Source organism: Grampus griseus (assembly GCF_964374135.1).
Source record: "Grampus griseus genome assembly, chromosome: 19".
Classification (NCBI taxonomy): Eukaryota; Metazoa; Chordata; class Mammalia; order Artiodactyla; family Delphinidae; genus Grampus; species Grampus griseus.
In genome coordinates this window covers 9,387,281-9,400,736 of record NC_139013.1, presented here as the reverse complement: position 1 = coordinate 9,400,736, position 13,456 = coordinate 9,387,281, and the positions used below count along the sequence as shown (strand labels likewise).

The 13,456-nt window shown below is 50.0% G+C and overlaps 1 protein-coding gene across 1 annotated transcript in view; it reads right to left on the bottom strand.

Annotated features, from left to right (window-relative positions):
* The window catches only part of SYMPK (symplekin scaffold protein), a 35,798-nt gene that overhangs the window by 8,915 nt on the left and 13,427 nt on the right, over positions 1-13,456 (bottom strand). The window contains exons 10-18 of the mRNA XM_082677608.1: positions 11,299-11,453; positions 9,016-9,166; positions 7,401-7,605; positions 6,386-6,536; positions 5,194-5,429; positions 4,022-4,103; positions 3,709-3,822; positions 2,526-2,673; positions 1,361-1,521 (exon numbers count right to left, since the gene is read on the bottom strand). Coding sequence (XP_082533734.1) covers positions 1,361-1,521; positions 2,526-2,673; positions 3,709-3,822; positions 4,022-4,103; positions 5,194-5,429; positions 6,386-6,536; positions 7,401-7,605; positions 9,016-9,166; positions 11,299-11,453 — 1,403 coding nt within the window. The remainder of the gene's footprint in view (positions 1-1,360; positions 1,522-2,525; positions 2,674-3,708; positions 3,823-4,021; positions 4,104-5,193; positions 5,430-6,385; positions 6,537-7,400; positions 7,606-9,015; positions 9,167-11,298; positions 11,454-13,456) is intronic.

Genomic DNA, 13,456 nt, shown 5'->3' with positions numbered 1-13,456 from the left:
CTCAATAGAAAAAAATCGTTAATTCTGTGAGGTGATGGATGTAAATCAAACTTATTGTAATAATCATTTCCCCATATATACATATATCAAATCACTATGTTGTATACCTTAAACTAAGATAATGTTATATGTCAATTATATCTCAATAAAACAGGGGAAAAAAGTATTGGTGACAGCGTTCACAGAAGTGGGGGGAAGGGGAGGGAGCGTTGGGCAGAAGCATCTCCGTCTCTTCCACCCAATCTCACACAGACACAGGCTTCCTGCAGCTCCTGAGCCTTCACCCATGCTGCCCTTCTAGGCAGACCGTGCCTTCTCTCTGCCATCTCTGACTTAACCTGAGCTTTAATGCCCAACCTGTCCTTCGGTTCCTCGGTGAAGACTTTTCTGGCTTCTGTAGGCGCCCTGCCCACCCACCTCTGTGACTGCCAGGGCCCTGGCTTGGCTGCGTGCTCAGACCAGGGCTCGGACCTGCTGCTGCTTCTGCAGGCTTCCCCCCAACCCACCACAAACGCCAAACACAGGGAGCAGAGGGCCAGGCTTCAAGGGTTCATGCCTTCCTCTGCCCCATAAATCTTTACAATTCCAAGTGGAACTGCCAGTCTTTGCCCTCGAAGAGCTCAGAGTCTGGTGGGCTCACCTTGAGAATGGGGAGAAGAATCTGCTTCTTCCTCACACCGAGCCTATTACCCCCACATTACAGGTAAAGACACTGTTGAATCTGGGGGGTGGGTATGTGGGAATTAATGTACCACACTTTCTCCTTTTGTTTATGTTGGAAATTCTCAGTAATAAAACGTCAGCGACAGAAATATGAAAAAGTAGTTTCAAACCCAGCTACAAATCGGAACGGCAGACGTTCTGAATTTTAGGGGCCAGTCTGTAACTGAGATGCTTCTCTTGTGGGTGACCCTGGGGTTCCAGAGAGGAGCAGGAGGGACTTAGGCAATGACAACTAAAGATTCCTGTCAGCAAGGCAGGGGAAGGACAGCTCATAAATGATAACAGTGACACAGATGTTTACATGCATGAGGTCACGGAATCCCTCCAACAAGCTTGGGGGACTGAATTGTCTTCCCCGTTTTTACTGAAGGCTGCAAGTTTACGCAGTGAGAAAGTGAGAGGCGGAATGTGAACCTAGGTCCATCCAACTCTAGGCTCTTAACTGCGGGGTTACCCTGCTGTCTTCTCAGGAGCAGATGGAAGTGTGGACTACCCGCAAGTGACACAGCTGCTCAGCCTGGGGTGACAACCCTTAGTGCTCAGCACACACAAGGAGAATATACCAGGGGAAGGGCTGGAGTTGGGGACTGAGCCCCACCCATGGGTGGGCAGAGCCTGGTGGGCTCAGGGGCCTCACCGGCTGTTCGATGACCCTCAGCACTGTCCTCTTGATGTCAGCGATGGCCTCAGTGTACACGGCTGCCAGCTCATGGATCAGCTTGTGGTTCTGAGGCAGGAGGGCCAGGTAGAGGTACAAACACTGCTTTACTGTCTCCTCAGTCCAGGGCGCTGCCACCTCTAATAGGGCAGGGGGTGAAGATCAGGGCGGCCCCACTCCCCTCCCACCCCCAGCATCTGGCTCTTCTTGGGGGACAGGCACATAAGGGAGCGGGCCTGGGAAGCAAATTGTTTGGGCAGGAAACCAATCATCTGGGAAATGGGGTGGAACCAGGACTGCTCCCCTTTCAGAAGTCTCTGCACTAAATTCCCATCTGGTCTCCTCTGACCACCAATCCACAAGGCGGTGAGAGAGATCTTTCCAAGTTCTGACCCTGTCCCTCCCCTGCTCAGTGCTCCCACGACTGTCCTATGCCCTTAGGATAAACCCCCAGCTCCTCACCTTGCTCCACCTGCCAGGTCCTGTTCAGGGTGGCCTTGCCTCTGGGGTTGTGTGCTCTGGTTACACCCTACTTTTGACAGTCCCCCAGGGCCCCCATTTTGGAGCCTTTGCACGTGCTGCTCTGATGCCTAGAACACTGCTGTCCAACTCCTCTTTCTGTACCTCCTCCTCTGGGTCTCACATAGCCAGTACCTCTCCTGGGAAGCCTTCCTGGCACCCAGGCTGCACCAGGGCTCCTGTGCTCCTCGAAGGCCCTGTGCTTCCTACCACAGCCTGAACCTTCCAATTTAATGGTCCCTTCCCCTGGGGCCCGGGTCTCCCTGTCTGCAATTCTGGAGGACCCAGAGCTTTGCTGAGGAAATTGGCCTGCGATGATCCGGCCTGGCCTTTCCTGGAGCCCCATCAGTGTCTAGCTCTCCTTGTCCTCGGCTTTCAGCTCAGCTGTCTACTCCTTCAGGATGCTCTCCCTGACCCCTCACGCTGGGTCAGGCACTCCCTCTGGGCTTCCACAGACTCCTAGTTTCGCCACCTGAGGCCTGCTCGTTCTGGTTATTACTGTCTGGCTGTCTTCTCTAGCAGGCTGGGAAGGGCTCAGCTTAGATCCAGCTCTGTCCCCAAGACCCAGCCCAGAGCCTGAGACACAGCGGGTGCTCAATACACCTCTGAAGAACCTGCACCAAACCTGTGTCCTTGTCGGCTCCAAAGAGCACAGATGGCGGGTTGGGGTGGACCAAGAGCTGTAGGTAGTTGAGGGCAAACTTCTCCACATACTCTCGTAGCTGTTCCTTCTCGTACATGCGCTTGATGAATAGCAAGGCCTGGGAACGCACCTGAGGAGAGAGTGGGGGAAGATGGTGGAGGGGAAGACAGTTGTTCTGAGCTTGGCAGCACCAGTGTGAAAACAAGCCGAAGTCTGAGAGAGGCCCAGATGGGCTGACTTACCTGTGCCCAAGACTGGTCACCGGCTTGGAAGAGAGGTTTCCTGGCCAACCTCAGGGCCCTGCACCACCTCACCATCTACCTGCCCAGCCCCACCTCTTATCGTTCTTGCCTTGCTTGCTTTACTCCAACCAGAAGGAGTTTTCCTCAGTTCCTCAAAAGTAACAGCGTTCTCCCTGGCTTTGAGACCTGGCACAAAAGGTTCCCACTGCCTGGCGTGCCTGTCACTGGCTGTATCCTATTTCACTCAGACATCCCCTGCTGGGAGCCATGAGGACAGGGCCTGGTCTGGGGCAGTGATTTGTCCCCAAAAGCACCACAGGGCTGAGCCAGGGTGTACAGTGAGGGTCTGCTGAATGAATGGACACAAGACATCAGAAAGGAACTGGCAGGAGGCTGGAGCAGGGTGGACCAAGGGCCCTCTCAATCACACACATGCACACATGCTGTTCCCTCCGTCCAGGGAACACCCGTCGACTAATATTTCAGGTCTTGGCTCACACGACTCCTCCTCCAGAAGCCTTCCTTAGACCACCTCCCTTCCTCAGCCTCCAGGGTTCCGCCACCGCACACCCTACTCCACTCCTGGCACTGAACACACCGTGCGGGCCACAATGGCTCCCCTCCTGGTCAGTGCTCCCCCAGGTCCCAGCACACCACCAGGCCTTGAGAGGGGCGCACCAACACGGGTGGAATAAGAGCGAAAATGGGACTGTCCTTCCTGGGAGGCGGTGAGTGTATATGTGTGTATATTCTAAGCAGCCTCATGCCATCGTAAATGGAAAAACCACCACCACCACCAGAAAATTGTTGCAAGAAGGACATTAGGCCCAGAAACTTTCAGGGGAATGTGGAAAAGACTGGGCTGGTTACTTGGGACAGAGGAAGGACTGAGTGTAACCCAGCAAAGGGTGACGGGGGATCACCTTGTCCTTCTCATGGGAGCTGAGGTCTAGCAGAACATGCAGGTACTGGAACTGGCGGGACGGGCGTTTGAAGATCAGGTCTCGAAGAGTGGACATGCCCAGGTAGGTGCGACTCTGCAGCAGGAAGGAAGGGAACCAGAGCTGAAGGCACCCGCGGTGTGCCTTTGGGGTGTCTCCCTTGCTTCAGTCAGATCTGGTCCTAGACAAAAGCTACTGGTCCCTCACAGAACCCCCCGCCACAGGCTGCAACAAGTCGGGCTCCTGCCCGCACCACAATGTTGGGGATGCAGGCAGATCTGCCGCCCATCCTCACCTCATCCTCACAGTACTTGCGAATCACCTCCAGGGCACTCTCAGTGATCAGCGGCGCCTCCAGTACAACCTTGGTGAAGATCCTTCCAGAGAGGGAGGGACAGTGAACGGCTGCAGAGAAGGGGCCCCCTGGTTTCCCTGTCCTGCTGATCACAGCTCACAGCTGGCAGGCCCCCCCCCTCACAGAGAGCTCGCTCAACCCCCTGGGTACAAGCTTTGGAGGCAACAGAGCAGGGTTCAAACGCTGCCAGGTGGGTGTCTTGGGCAGAGACTGCCTCTCTGAAACTCAGTTTCTCCCCTCTGTCAGATGGGGATTTCTAGCTGCGGGCTGAGAAGGCCGTTTAATACAGCAATGGGAGGGAATGATGGGGGCTGGGAAAGGGTGTTGCTATTTTAGACGTGGTGACCACGAAAGGCTGCTTTGAGATGAAACTTTAGTCAATGCTGGCAGATGAGGAAGAGCCAGCCATGCAAAGAGTAGGGGGACAGCATTCCAGGTAGAGAGAACAGTAAGTGCCAAGCCCTGAACTCATCATGTTTGAGGAACAGAAGACTGAAGGCCAGCCAGTGCGGCTAAAGATTGGGGGCAGGGGAAAGCAGAGAGGTAAGAAAGGAGGCTAAAGAAGTTGGTAGGGATTGGATTACACAAGGTCTCATAAAACATAGTAAGAAAGTTGCATTTTATCTGGAGGACAACTGAAGGTTTTTAGTGGGGAATAACAACACGGTATTTATATTATAAAATGTCACCTGCGCTGCTGTGTGGAGAATGGATAAATTGGAGGTCAAGGACAAGGAGGAAGCCACAGAACTGATTCAGGCAAGAGATGGGGATGGTGAGAAGTCAACCCCCAGAACAAGACTCTGAAACAGGCACTGTTATTTATTCTATATTATATGAGAAAACGGAGGCCCAGAACTGAGTGACACAGGTCAGTCAGAGCAAGCAGCAGAGCTGGGAAACAAGCCCCGGGCACGTGACCCAGAGCCTACAGTGAGGTGACATTGTCTGCGTGTGGGGAGAGTGGGGAGAGAAGGGGGACTTGGGATGGGCGCATGGAGGATTGACTCGGGTGCCGATGAAGACAGAAGTGGTCAGAAACTAGAAAGAAAAGGCAGGACACAGGTGGGGGGACTCTTGGGGACAGGAGGGTGCAGGGCCATCCCCCTCACCCATCCTTCTGGTCTGGCTTCTCCTGAAGGCCGGAGAGCAGGCGGATGAGGCAGTCCTCATACTTGTCCAGGGTGCCCGCGGCACCAGCTGCTAGGTAGGTGTTGTACTCCTGGTAGAGCCAGGCAAAGGCCAGGTCCAGGCGGGCCCGCACATCTTCCAGGATGAAGGACAGGACCTCGGCCTTCAGGCCCGAGTCGAACTGAGTCACCAGGCTGGCCAGGATCTTTATGCGCACCTGACGCGAGCAAGGGTCTGTGTTGGCGCGGGGGTGGGCAATCCCAGGCACCCCACGATGGTGCCCTGCAACTACTCCCGCCCAGCCTCAGGGACCCCCAGAGCAGACCCGGTGTTAAGTGAGGAAGGAAAGGTGAAGAACCTTATTCTCGGTAGGTCTCATTTGTATGGAAGAAAAAAAAATGAAAAGGGAGAAAAAAAGTAATCATCACGGAATAAAACTAGAAGTAATCGCTAAAATTTCTAGGAGTAATATCTAAATTGTAAATATATGAAATTACAAATATCTAAAATATATCTAAATATCTAAAATGTATCTAAAATATAAATATCTAAATTTCTAGGAGTAATATCTACATACTTAGGTACACAGAAAAAGATCTTGAAGGATTCCCTTCATTTGTACATTGGTCGCCTCTGTGGAGGGGATGGCATGCAGTGCGGGCCAAAGGAGACTTACAGGCCCTCTGTGGCCTGGAAATATTTTTTTAACAGAGAGAATACGTTCATATACTATTTGGTTAATTAAAAATAAACTTCAAAAAAATAGGGAAAAAGTCGCTCGACTGAGGTTACAATCCCAGGAAGTGGCAGAATCAGGATTTAAAGCAGGTGTGTGAGTGTTTCTGAAGCTAACGAACAAGAATACTGTCAATCACAAGGCAGAAAGAGCATCATGGCAGCCCGCACTCGCAGGGCTCTTCCTTGCAGCCGCCCTGTGCTGAGTGAGAGCGCATGCGTGTCCACACGTTTCCTCCTCCTTGTCACTTGTGTGGAGTTGCTATCTCTTCGTTTTATGGGACGACAGAGTAAGGCTTGGAGAAGTGGCCAGTGAACGGCAGAGCTGGAATCTGGAGCCAGGGAGGTTGACCCCGGGGCCTGTCTCTCTGCTGGGATGTGAGGTAGACTCTTGGGGAGAGGGACTGGAAGGATGGGCTGGGGGGTACAGAGGCACACCTGGGCTGCCCCGCTGCAGGCCACGGCCTTCTCAGCCCGCAGGATCCGCTTCACAGCGCCCAGCTTCATGGCCTCAACCTGGGCGTCGGTCAGGGGCTTCAGCACATCACTCAGACGGAAGATTTTCTTGCGCCCGCCGGCGCCTGCCAGCCTACATGGGAGAGTAGGGACAGGGACACGGTGACTCGGAACACCCTTTCTGGAGCCCAGGCCCACCCCAGGCCATACATACAAAGACACCCCCCACACTGTCTCTCCAGCTCCCCTGTGACTCTGAGGCACGGCAGGGCGCAGGGTAATGGGAAGGAAGAGGATGCTATTTCGGTTTTGTAAACAGCATCTCAGGGAAGGCCTCTATAAGGAGCAAGCAACGTGTGACTGGAGATCTGAGTGAAGCGAGGGAATAAGATCCACAAATATCTGGAGGATGAGCTTTCCAGGCAGAGGGAACAGGAGGTGCAAAGGCCTTCAAGTGGGAACCTGCTTGGCTGTTCAAGAAATACCAAGAGGTTGGTGTGACTGGAGGAGGGAGGAAGGGGAATGGAGAGCTCGGAGGGGCAGCATATCAGGCAGGGCCTTGTTAGCAAGTCTTGGCTGGGGACAGGGCAGGGACTGGCTGGATTCTGTGGTCTTTCAGGCAGGTAATGATGAGGACAATGACGGCAGCAACCAGCAGCTCTCCCTACGCGCTAGGATCACGCTCAGCGCTTTCTACATCATGATCCCTGTCCCCCCCAAGAGTTATCTGATTTAATCATCTAACCATCACTGTGAACTTGTTTAGTTCTCCTTCATCCTTAGAGAGAGATACTATCATCCCATCCCAATTTTAGATATAAGTAAGGGGTGTTTTTTCTAAAAGAAAACAACAGCTAAGCCTTAGTGGTTAGGGCATTGACTCTGGAATCAGACAGACCCTCATCCAGACCGATCTCTGTTTATCTGTCTTTGTCTGTCACACACACACCAAGAACCAGGCCTCTAGTCCTGCACCAGCACCTGCAAGGGGACTCACCGGGGCTGCGTGACGGGGATGATGGGCTCTGGCCTCCTCTTGGCCTGGGGCGCTTCCTCCTCCAGAGTGGACATGGAGCTCAGGGAGCCCACTACCGAGATGGCCTGACCCTGAGCTGACAGGCGCCGCTTGATCAGGACACTCTCAGGCTTCACCACCTTCTCCTCCTTGGGCTCCTCCTTGCACTGTTTGGTCTGCTCCACGCCTGAGGGGGAGGCAGCAAACGGGCTCTTGGCATGTCAGACCCACCCGCTCCCACCCAAGGACCTCCTGTGAGACAGGCTCTACTCTAAGCCTTGTACACACAAAACTCATTTAAATCTGCAAAATGCCTTTCTGGAGCAGGTACCTTCTTCATCCCCATTTTGCAATACAACAACGGAGACTCAAACTAGAAATGTCCACTCACTGCCGGTGGGAGTAGTAAATGGTATTGCCACTTTGGAAAGCTGATGAGCAGTTTCGAATAGCACTGAACATACCCAAACTCACGACTCAACAATTCCACTCCTTGGTATAAACTCAAGATAAATGAGGGCACATGTGCATCAAAACACCTATACACAAATGTTCGCAGCAGCTTTATTCACAATGGCCAAGAACTATAAACAATCCACAGGTCCATCAACAGAGGAGTGTGGATAAACCAACAGTGGCCTATTCACATAATGAAGACTACTGAGCAATAAAAAATAAACTCTTGGTTCACACAGCAACATGGATGAACCTCAAAAACTTATGCTGATGGGACCTCCCTGGTGGCGCAGTGGTTAAGAGTCCGCCTGCCAATGCAGGGGACACGGGTTCGATCCCTCATCCGGGAAGATCCTACATGCCACGGAGCAACTAAGCCTGTGCGCCACAACTACCGAGCCTGCGCTCTAGAGCCCGCAAGCCACAACTACTGAAGCCCGTGCGCCTACAGCCCGTGCTCTGTAACAAGAGAAGCCACCGCAGAGCAACAAAGACCCAACACAGTCATAAATAAATAAATAAATAAATTTATAAACAAAATAAAACCTTATGCTGAGCAAAATAAAATAAGCCAGACTCTATGATTCCATTTATAAGAAGTTCAAAACTAGAAAAAACAAATCTGTGGAGACAGAAGTCAGCACAGTGGTTGTCTCTGGACAGGGGATGCTTTGAGTGTCGACTGGAAAGGAGCAAGAAAGAATTTTCCAGAGTGCTGGTAACAGTCCTTCTCCATCTGGGTGATGGCTACACTGGTGTGTTCACTTTGTGAAAACTCACTAAAGTGTATACTTAAGAGCTGTGTGTTTCACTGTACATAATTTATACCTCAATAGTATTATTAAAATGGGAAACCACCTGGGGCTCAGAGAGGTTAAGTAACTTGACCAAAGACACACAGCTATTAAGTGGCTGAGGTAGTCTCGTTCAACTCAGACCTCAAACCCAGGTCTGCTGGATTTCAAAGCCCAGGGCCTGAAACTATTGAGTGGTCACTGTATCTATGGGACCTGTAACTATTTACACCTAAGATAGCATGATTTTCCATTTGCAGCACTACAAAGAGGTGCTCTTCCACTAAGGAGAACCCAGTGGCCACAGTGCCAACCCCTGGCCCTGGTCAGCTCCATGTGACACTCACCTGGCCCCAGTCCTGCGGCCGTCATCTGTGTGGCCATGAGCCGAGCCAGGTGCTTGATCTGGGCTTCAGTGCCTGCTGACTCCACTGGGGTGTAGATGGCTTGGAAGGAGGCGGGCATGGCCTCAGGCAGGTACACCATGCTGATGAGGACCTGCAAGATGCCCAGGAAAAGGAACCTTCCCTTACTTATTGACTCAACAAACATTCGTTCCACACCCAGGCCAATGCTGGCGAAATGGCAGTGACTAGGACAGACCTGGGCCTGCTCTCATGGAGCGCAGATTCTTGCACAAGTCAGAGAGAAAACGAGTACTGATGCAGTGTGGTGCACGAGAGAAGAAGTAAAGGGTGCCACGGGACACAGTAAAGGGTGCCAGGGATGGCTTTGGCTCCCCAGGGCAGTGGCACATAGGCTGAGAATTGAGAGAAGGGCCAGAATCAGAGTGACACAGAGTGAAGTCTTGCAAGCGAGGGGTTGGGGGGTAATATATTCCAAGTACAGGAAGGCTAAGAGGCAGCAGAGCTGGTACCCTGCCTAGTGAGCGGAAGGAGGTTCAGTGACACAGTATAATATGAACCAGAAATTGACTTAAAAAAAAAAAAAATCAGTATCCTAATAGAGCACATCCATGTCTGTCAGGAATTGGTAACAAAAGATAATCTCAAACTCCCTACAGGCTTGGAAGTTTAAATGCATGCTCTTAAATAATAATAGAACAGAAAGATAATAAAATAACTACAAATCAAAATGTGTAAGATACAGCTACAACGGTACTTAGATGGAAAATCAGATCCTTAAATGCTTACACTGGAAAAGAAAACTGAAAACTAATAAGCCAAGCATTTAACCTTGGGGAAAAACATTCACAGAAAGTAACATGAAAGAAATAAAGACAGCAGAAATAAAATGGAAAAGGTTACAAAAGATTATCAACAAAACTTAACAGCCAGTCCTTTGAAATGACTGAAACCAACCGAATCTACAGCAAGAATAAACAAAAAAAGAGGAAGGACACAGTATTAGGGACAAAAAAGTGGTACATTACTACAGAGACAGCAGGTATTATAAAAATAAAAGAATCTTATGAACTTCATGCTGATAATTTGAAAAAGACAATTTCCCGGAGTGTGACAGGGATAGATAAGGTACAACAAGTTAATGGAAGCCAAATCAGACAGGGTCTAAGGCAAGTTGAATTTAAGTTTTATCTGGAAGGAAACAAAGCTTTGGCAGGGATCTGAGCAGGGGAGCATCATGACTTGTACTTTACAAACATGCCTCTGCCTGCCACAGGGAGAGTGGAAGGCAGAGCCAGGGAACAAGCAGGTAGTTCTCTGTGTGAAAGGGGTGGGGCCTGGAGAGGGCATGGGCCATGGGGAATGGAGAAGAGGGGAAAAACTCGGCCTGAGGGGGAGGCAAAGAGTTTAACTCCCAAGTTTCTGGTGTGGAGACGAGAGGCATGTGTGCCAAGAACACAGGAGGGGCCATGGGCCTGTAGAAGAGTCGGGGGAGAAATTTCACAAGTTTAGTTTTGAAATGTTAAGTCTGAGGTGCCTGTGAAACACCCAAGGAGAGAAAGATGCAGGAGGTGGCCGCATATCCAGGCCCAGAGCTCACCAAAGAGATCTGAGCTGGAGAGAAAACTCCTCGCCACCCCAATCACCCAACAACTAAGCCCCTTGGAGGCTCTAGGCAGAGAGAAGGGAAAGCTGATGGTGACTGCTGTTGAGCATGGGAAGAGGTATTTATTCTCCATGAGCACCCAACAGAAAGGTCTCGGTGCTGCTACAGCCAGAGGACTGATGTGAGACACCCCACCACTCCAGCTCCCCTCATCAACTCAAACCAGTGGTTCTTTCACTTTGAAGCAGGTCATCTTTGAAAATCCAAAGAAAACACTGGTCATCCCACCCCACCGATGCCAATCCTACACCACTTAGCAAACAAGTCATGGGGTTCACTCTCCAGTTAACAGACCCTCCTTGCAAAGGAGAGGAGAGAGAGTGCGAGTGCGTGGGTCTAGATGGAGACTCAGAAAACCCAAAGGGGGATGGCGGGGGCAGTGACAAGTAACCTCCTGAAGGAGTAAACATCATGCAAGAAGAGGTCCATCCAAAGCGAGGAAGGCCCACTGGACCACACCCTCCCCACACTGAAAACAGAAAAGTGTTTCAGGTCTGATGTCATCTGGAAAGGGTGCGCAGTGTGGAGCGGAGGGGCAGAGAAAAGACTAGAGACCCTTCCTCCCTGCCTGGTGGGAAATGGCCCCCACCCATCCTCACCAGATTGGCCACATTGTCAGGTGTCAGCAGAGGCTGTAGGAACTCGGCTGTGATATCTGTGTCTGACTGGCCTGAGATCTGGGCTGAGGCCTTCGAGGTCGCTGAGGGGCCTGGCTCCAAGTCCTTGTCCTCGTCGTCTTCCCCCAGGTTGGGCTCTGGGATAGAGAAGGAGAAAAGATGATGGCTCTAGAGAGGGCAGCAGCCCTCCCCTCCTCCCAGGCACCCCCAGTGGTCCCTGCTCCCAGGCAGCCTCAGCAAATAGAAGCAGTGCAGCAGATGAAGACCTCTGTGCCAAATGACCCTGGGGAACTACCTGCCTCTCTCTAGGCCTCAGTTCTCTTCATCTGGGAAATGGGAATAAGCCATACCAGCCTGGCTGATCAAACTAAGCTCCAAAAGACAAAAAGGTTAAGTAATAAGTTCACAGAGCTTTACTGTTTAAAAACACCTAAGTTTGAAACAGTGCTCAACCTCACCAGGAATCAGGAAAATGTAAAAACATCCTAATAAGACAGCGAATTTGCCTATATGATTGACAAAAAATAAAAAGGTTAGTAGTGACAGTTGTTAATAGGGGTGTGAACTGTGGAAACGTAAACTGGTATCGCCTTTTGGAAGGGCAGTTTGATAGTAGGTCAATATTTTAAATGTGCACACCTCTTCAACACAGCAATTCCACTTTTAAATATCTACGCTAAAAACTTACAGATATAGCTAAGGTAAGATGTACAGAGAATTCACTGCAACACTGACTGTACAGAGATATGGCATACAGCTTCTATCAATAACAGGCTGGCTGACTACAAGCACAGCAGTTCTAGCTCAAGGGAAAAAACTAACGTGAACCTTAGAGAAAAGGCTTTGTGTGCAAAGACGTTCCTTGAAGCTGTATTTATAAGAGTGGAAAAGCTGCAATGTTCAATAGAGTAATGATTTAAGTAGATTAAGGCAAAAATATGATGATATGTTATGCAGTCTCTTCAAGTTTGTGACACATGTAACAAAGAGTTGATACCCTGCATTAACTAAGGGCACATACAATTCAGTTACAAAAGGCTGACCAACACAATAGAACGGGCACTTCACAGAAATACAAGTAGCTAATAAATGTGAAACCACATGCAGCCTGACTCCAACATATGCAAAAAAGCAAGCTGAGACCTAGGATACCATTTCTACCCAGAGAGTTAACAAATGTCCAGGGCTGGTAAGAACGGGTTAACTGGCACTCGCACACTGCTGGGGTTGTATACGCTGGTGCGATTTTTTGGAAAACTGCTATCAAGAATTTAGGGACCTCCCTGGCAGGCCAGTGGTTAGGACTCTGAGCTTCCACTGCAGGGGACATGGGTTCGATCCCCGGTCGGGCAACTGGGACCCCGCATGCCTCACATTGCGGCCAAAAAAAAAGAATTTAAATGCACCCAGCAGTAATGGACACATCCACGGCTCAGATCTTGGTTTCTGAAACTATTCCCTACTTAAAAGAAACCAGAAAAAAAAAAAAAGAAAGAAAGAAAAGGAAAGAAACCAGGGCTCCTTAGAGAAATGGCTGATTGAAGGCTGGGGTAAGGAAAGTACATGATGAGTCTAGAACACCTTGTTATGCCAGAAAGTAAGAAATGCTCAAAAGAACTTACAGGACACATTAAAGGGACACAGGAGCCAGCTCAAAGGCTCCTGCTACTAAATATAAGGCAATTTGAGTAACAAAATGAGTAACAACAATAATGGATTATAACCCAGAGAATAAGTAAGAATCCAGAAGTCCACACTAATAATAAAGTAGGAAGAAAAAAAGAAAGCTCTTCCTTATAGGAAAATGCCAAGTAATAAATGTAGAAAGAAACCTTTTTATAACCATTACAGTAATAACAGATGCAGGCAACAATCATTAATGGATGCCAAAACCACACAAAGTTTGAAGCAGAACTAGTATTTTACATAGTTTTAAGTATCTCTTCTCAGCTTATTATTTACAAAGGGAAAAAGGGTACTTTACACTAGAGAAACCCGGCGGTCATCACTTCGACCAAGAGATCAAATTCCCATCACCAATGATGAGACAAACTGACATCATGTGCCTCCTCACAACACACAGAGGAGGTCGGGGCATCACTTCTGCAGTGTTCGTGCCAAAAGTGCAGAACCTGAATCC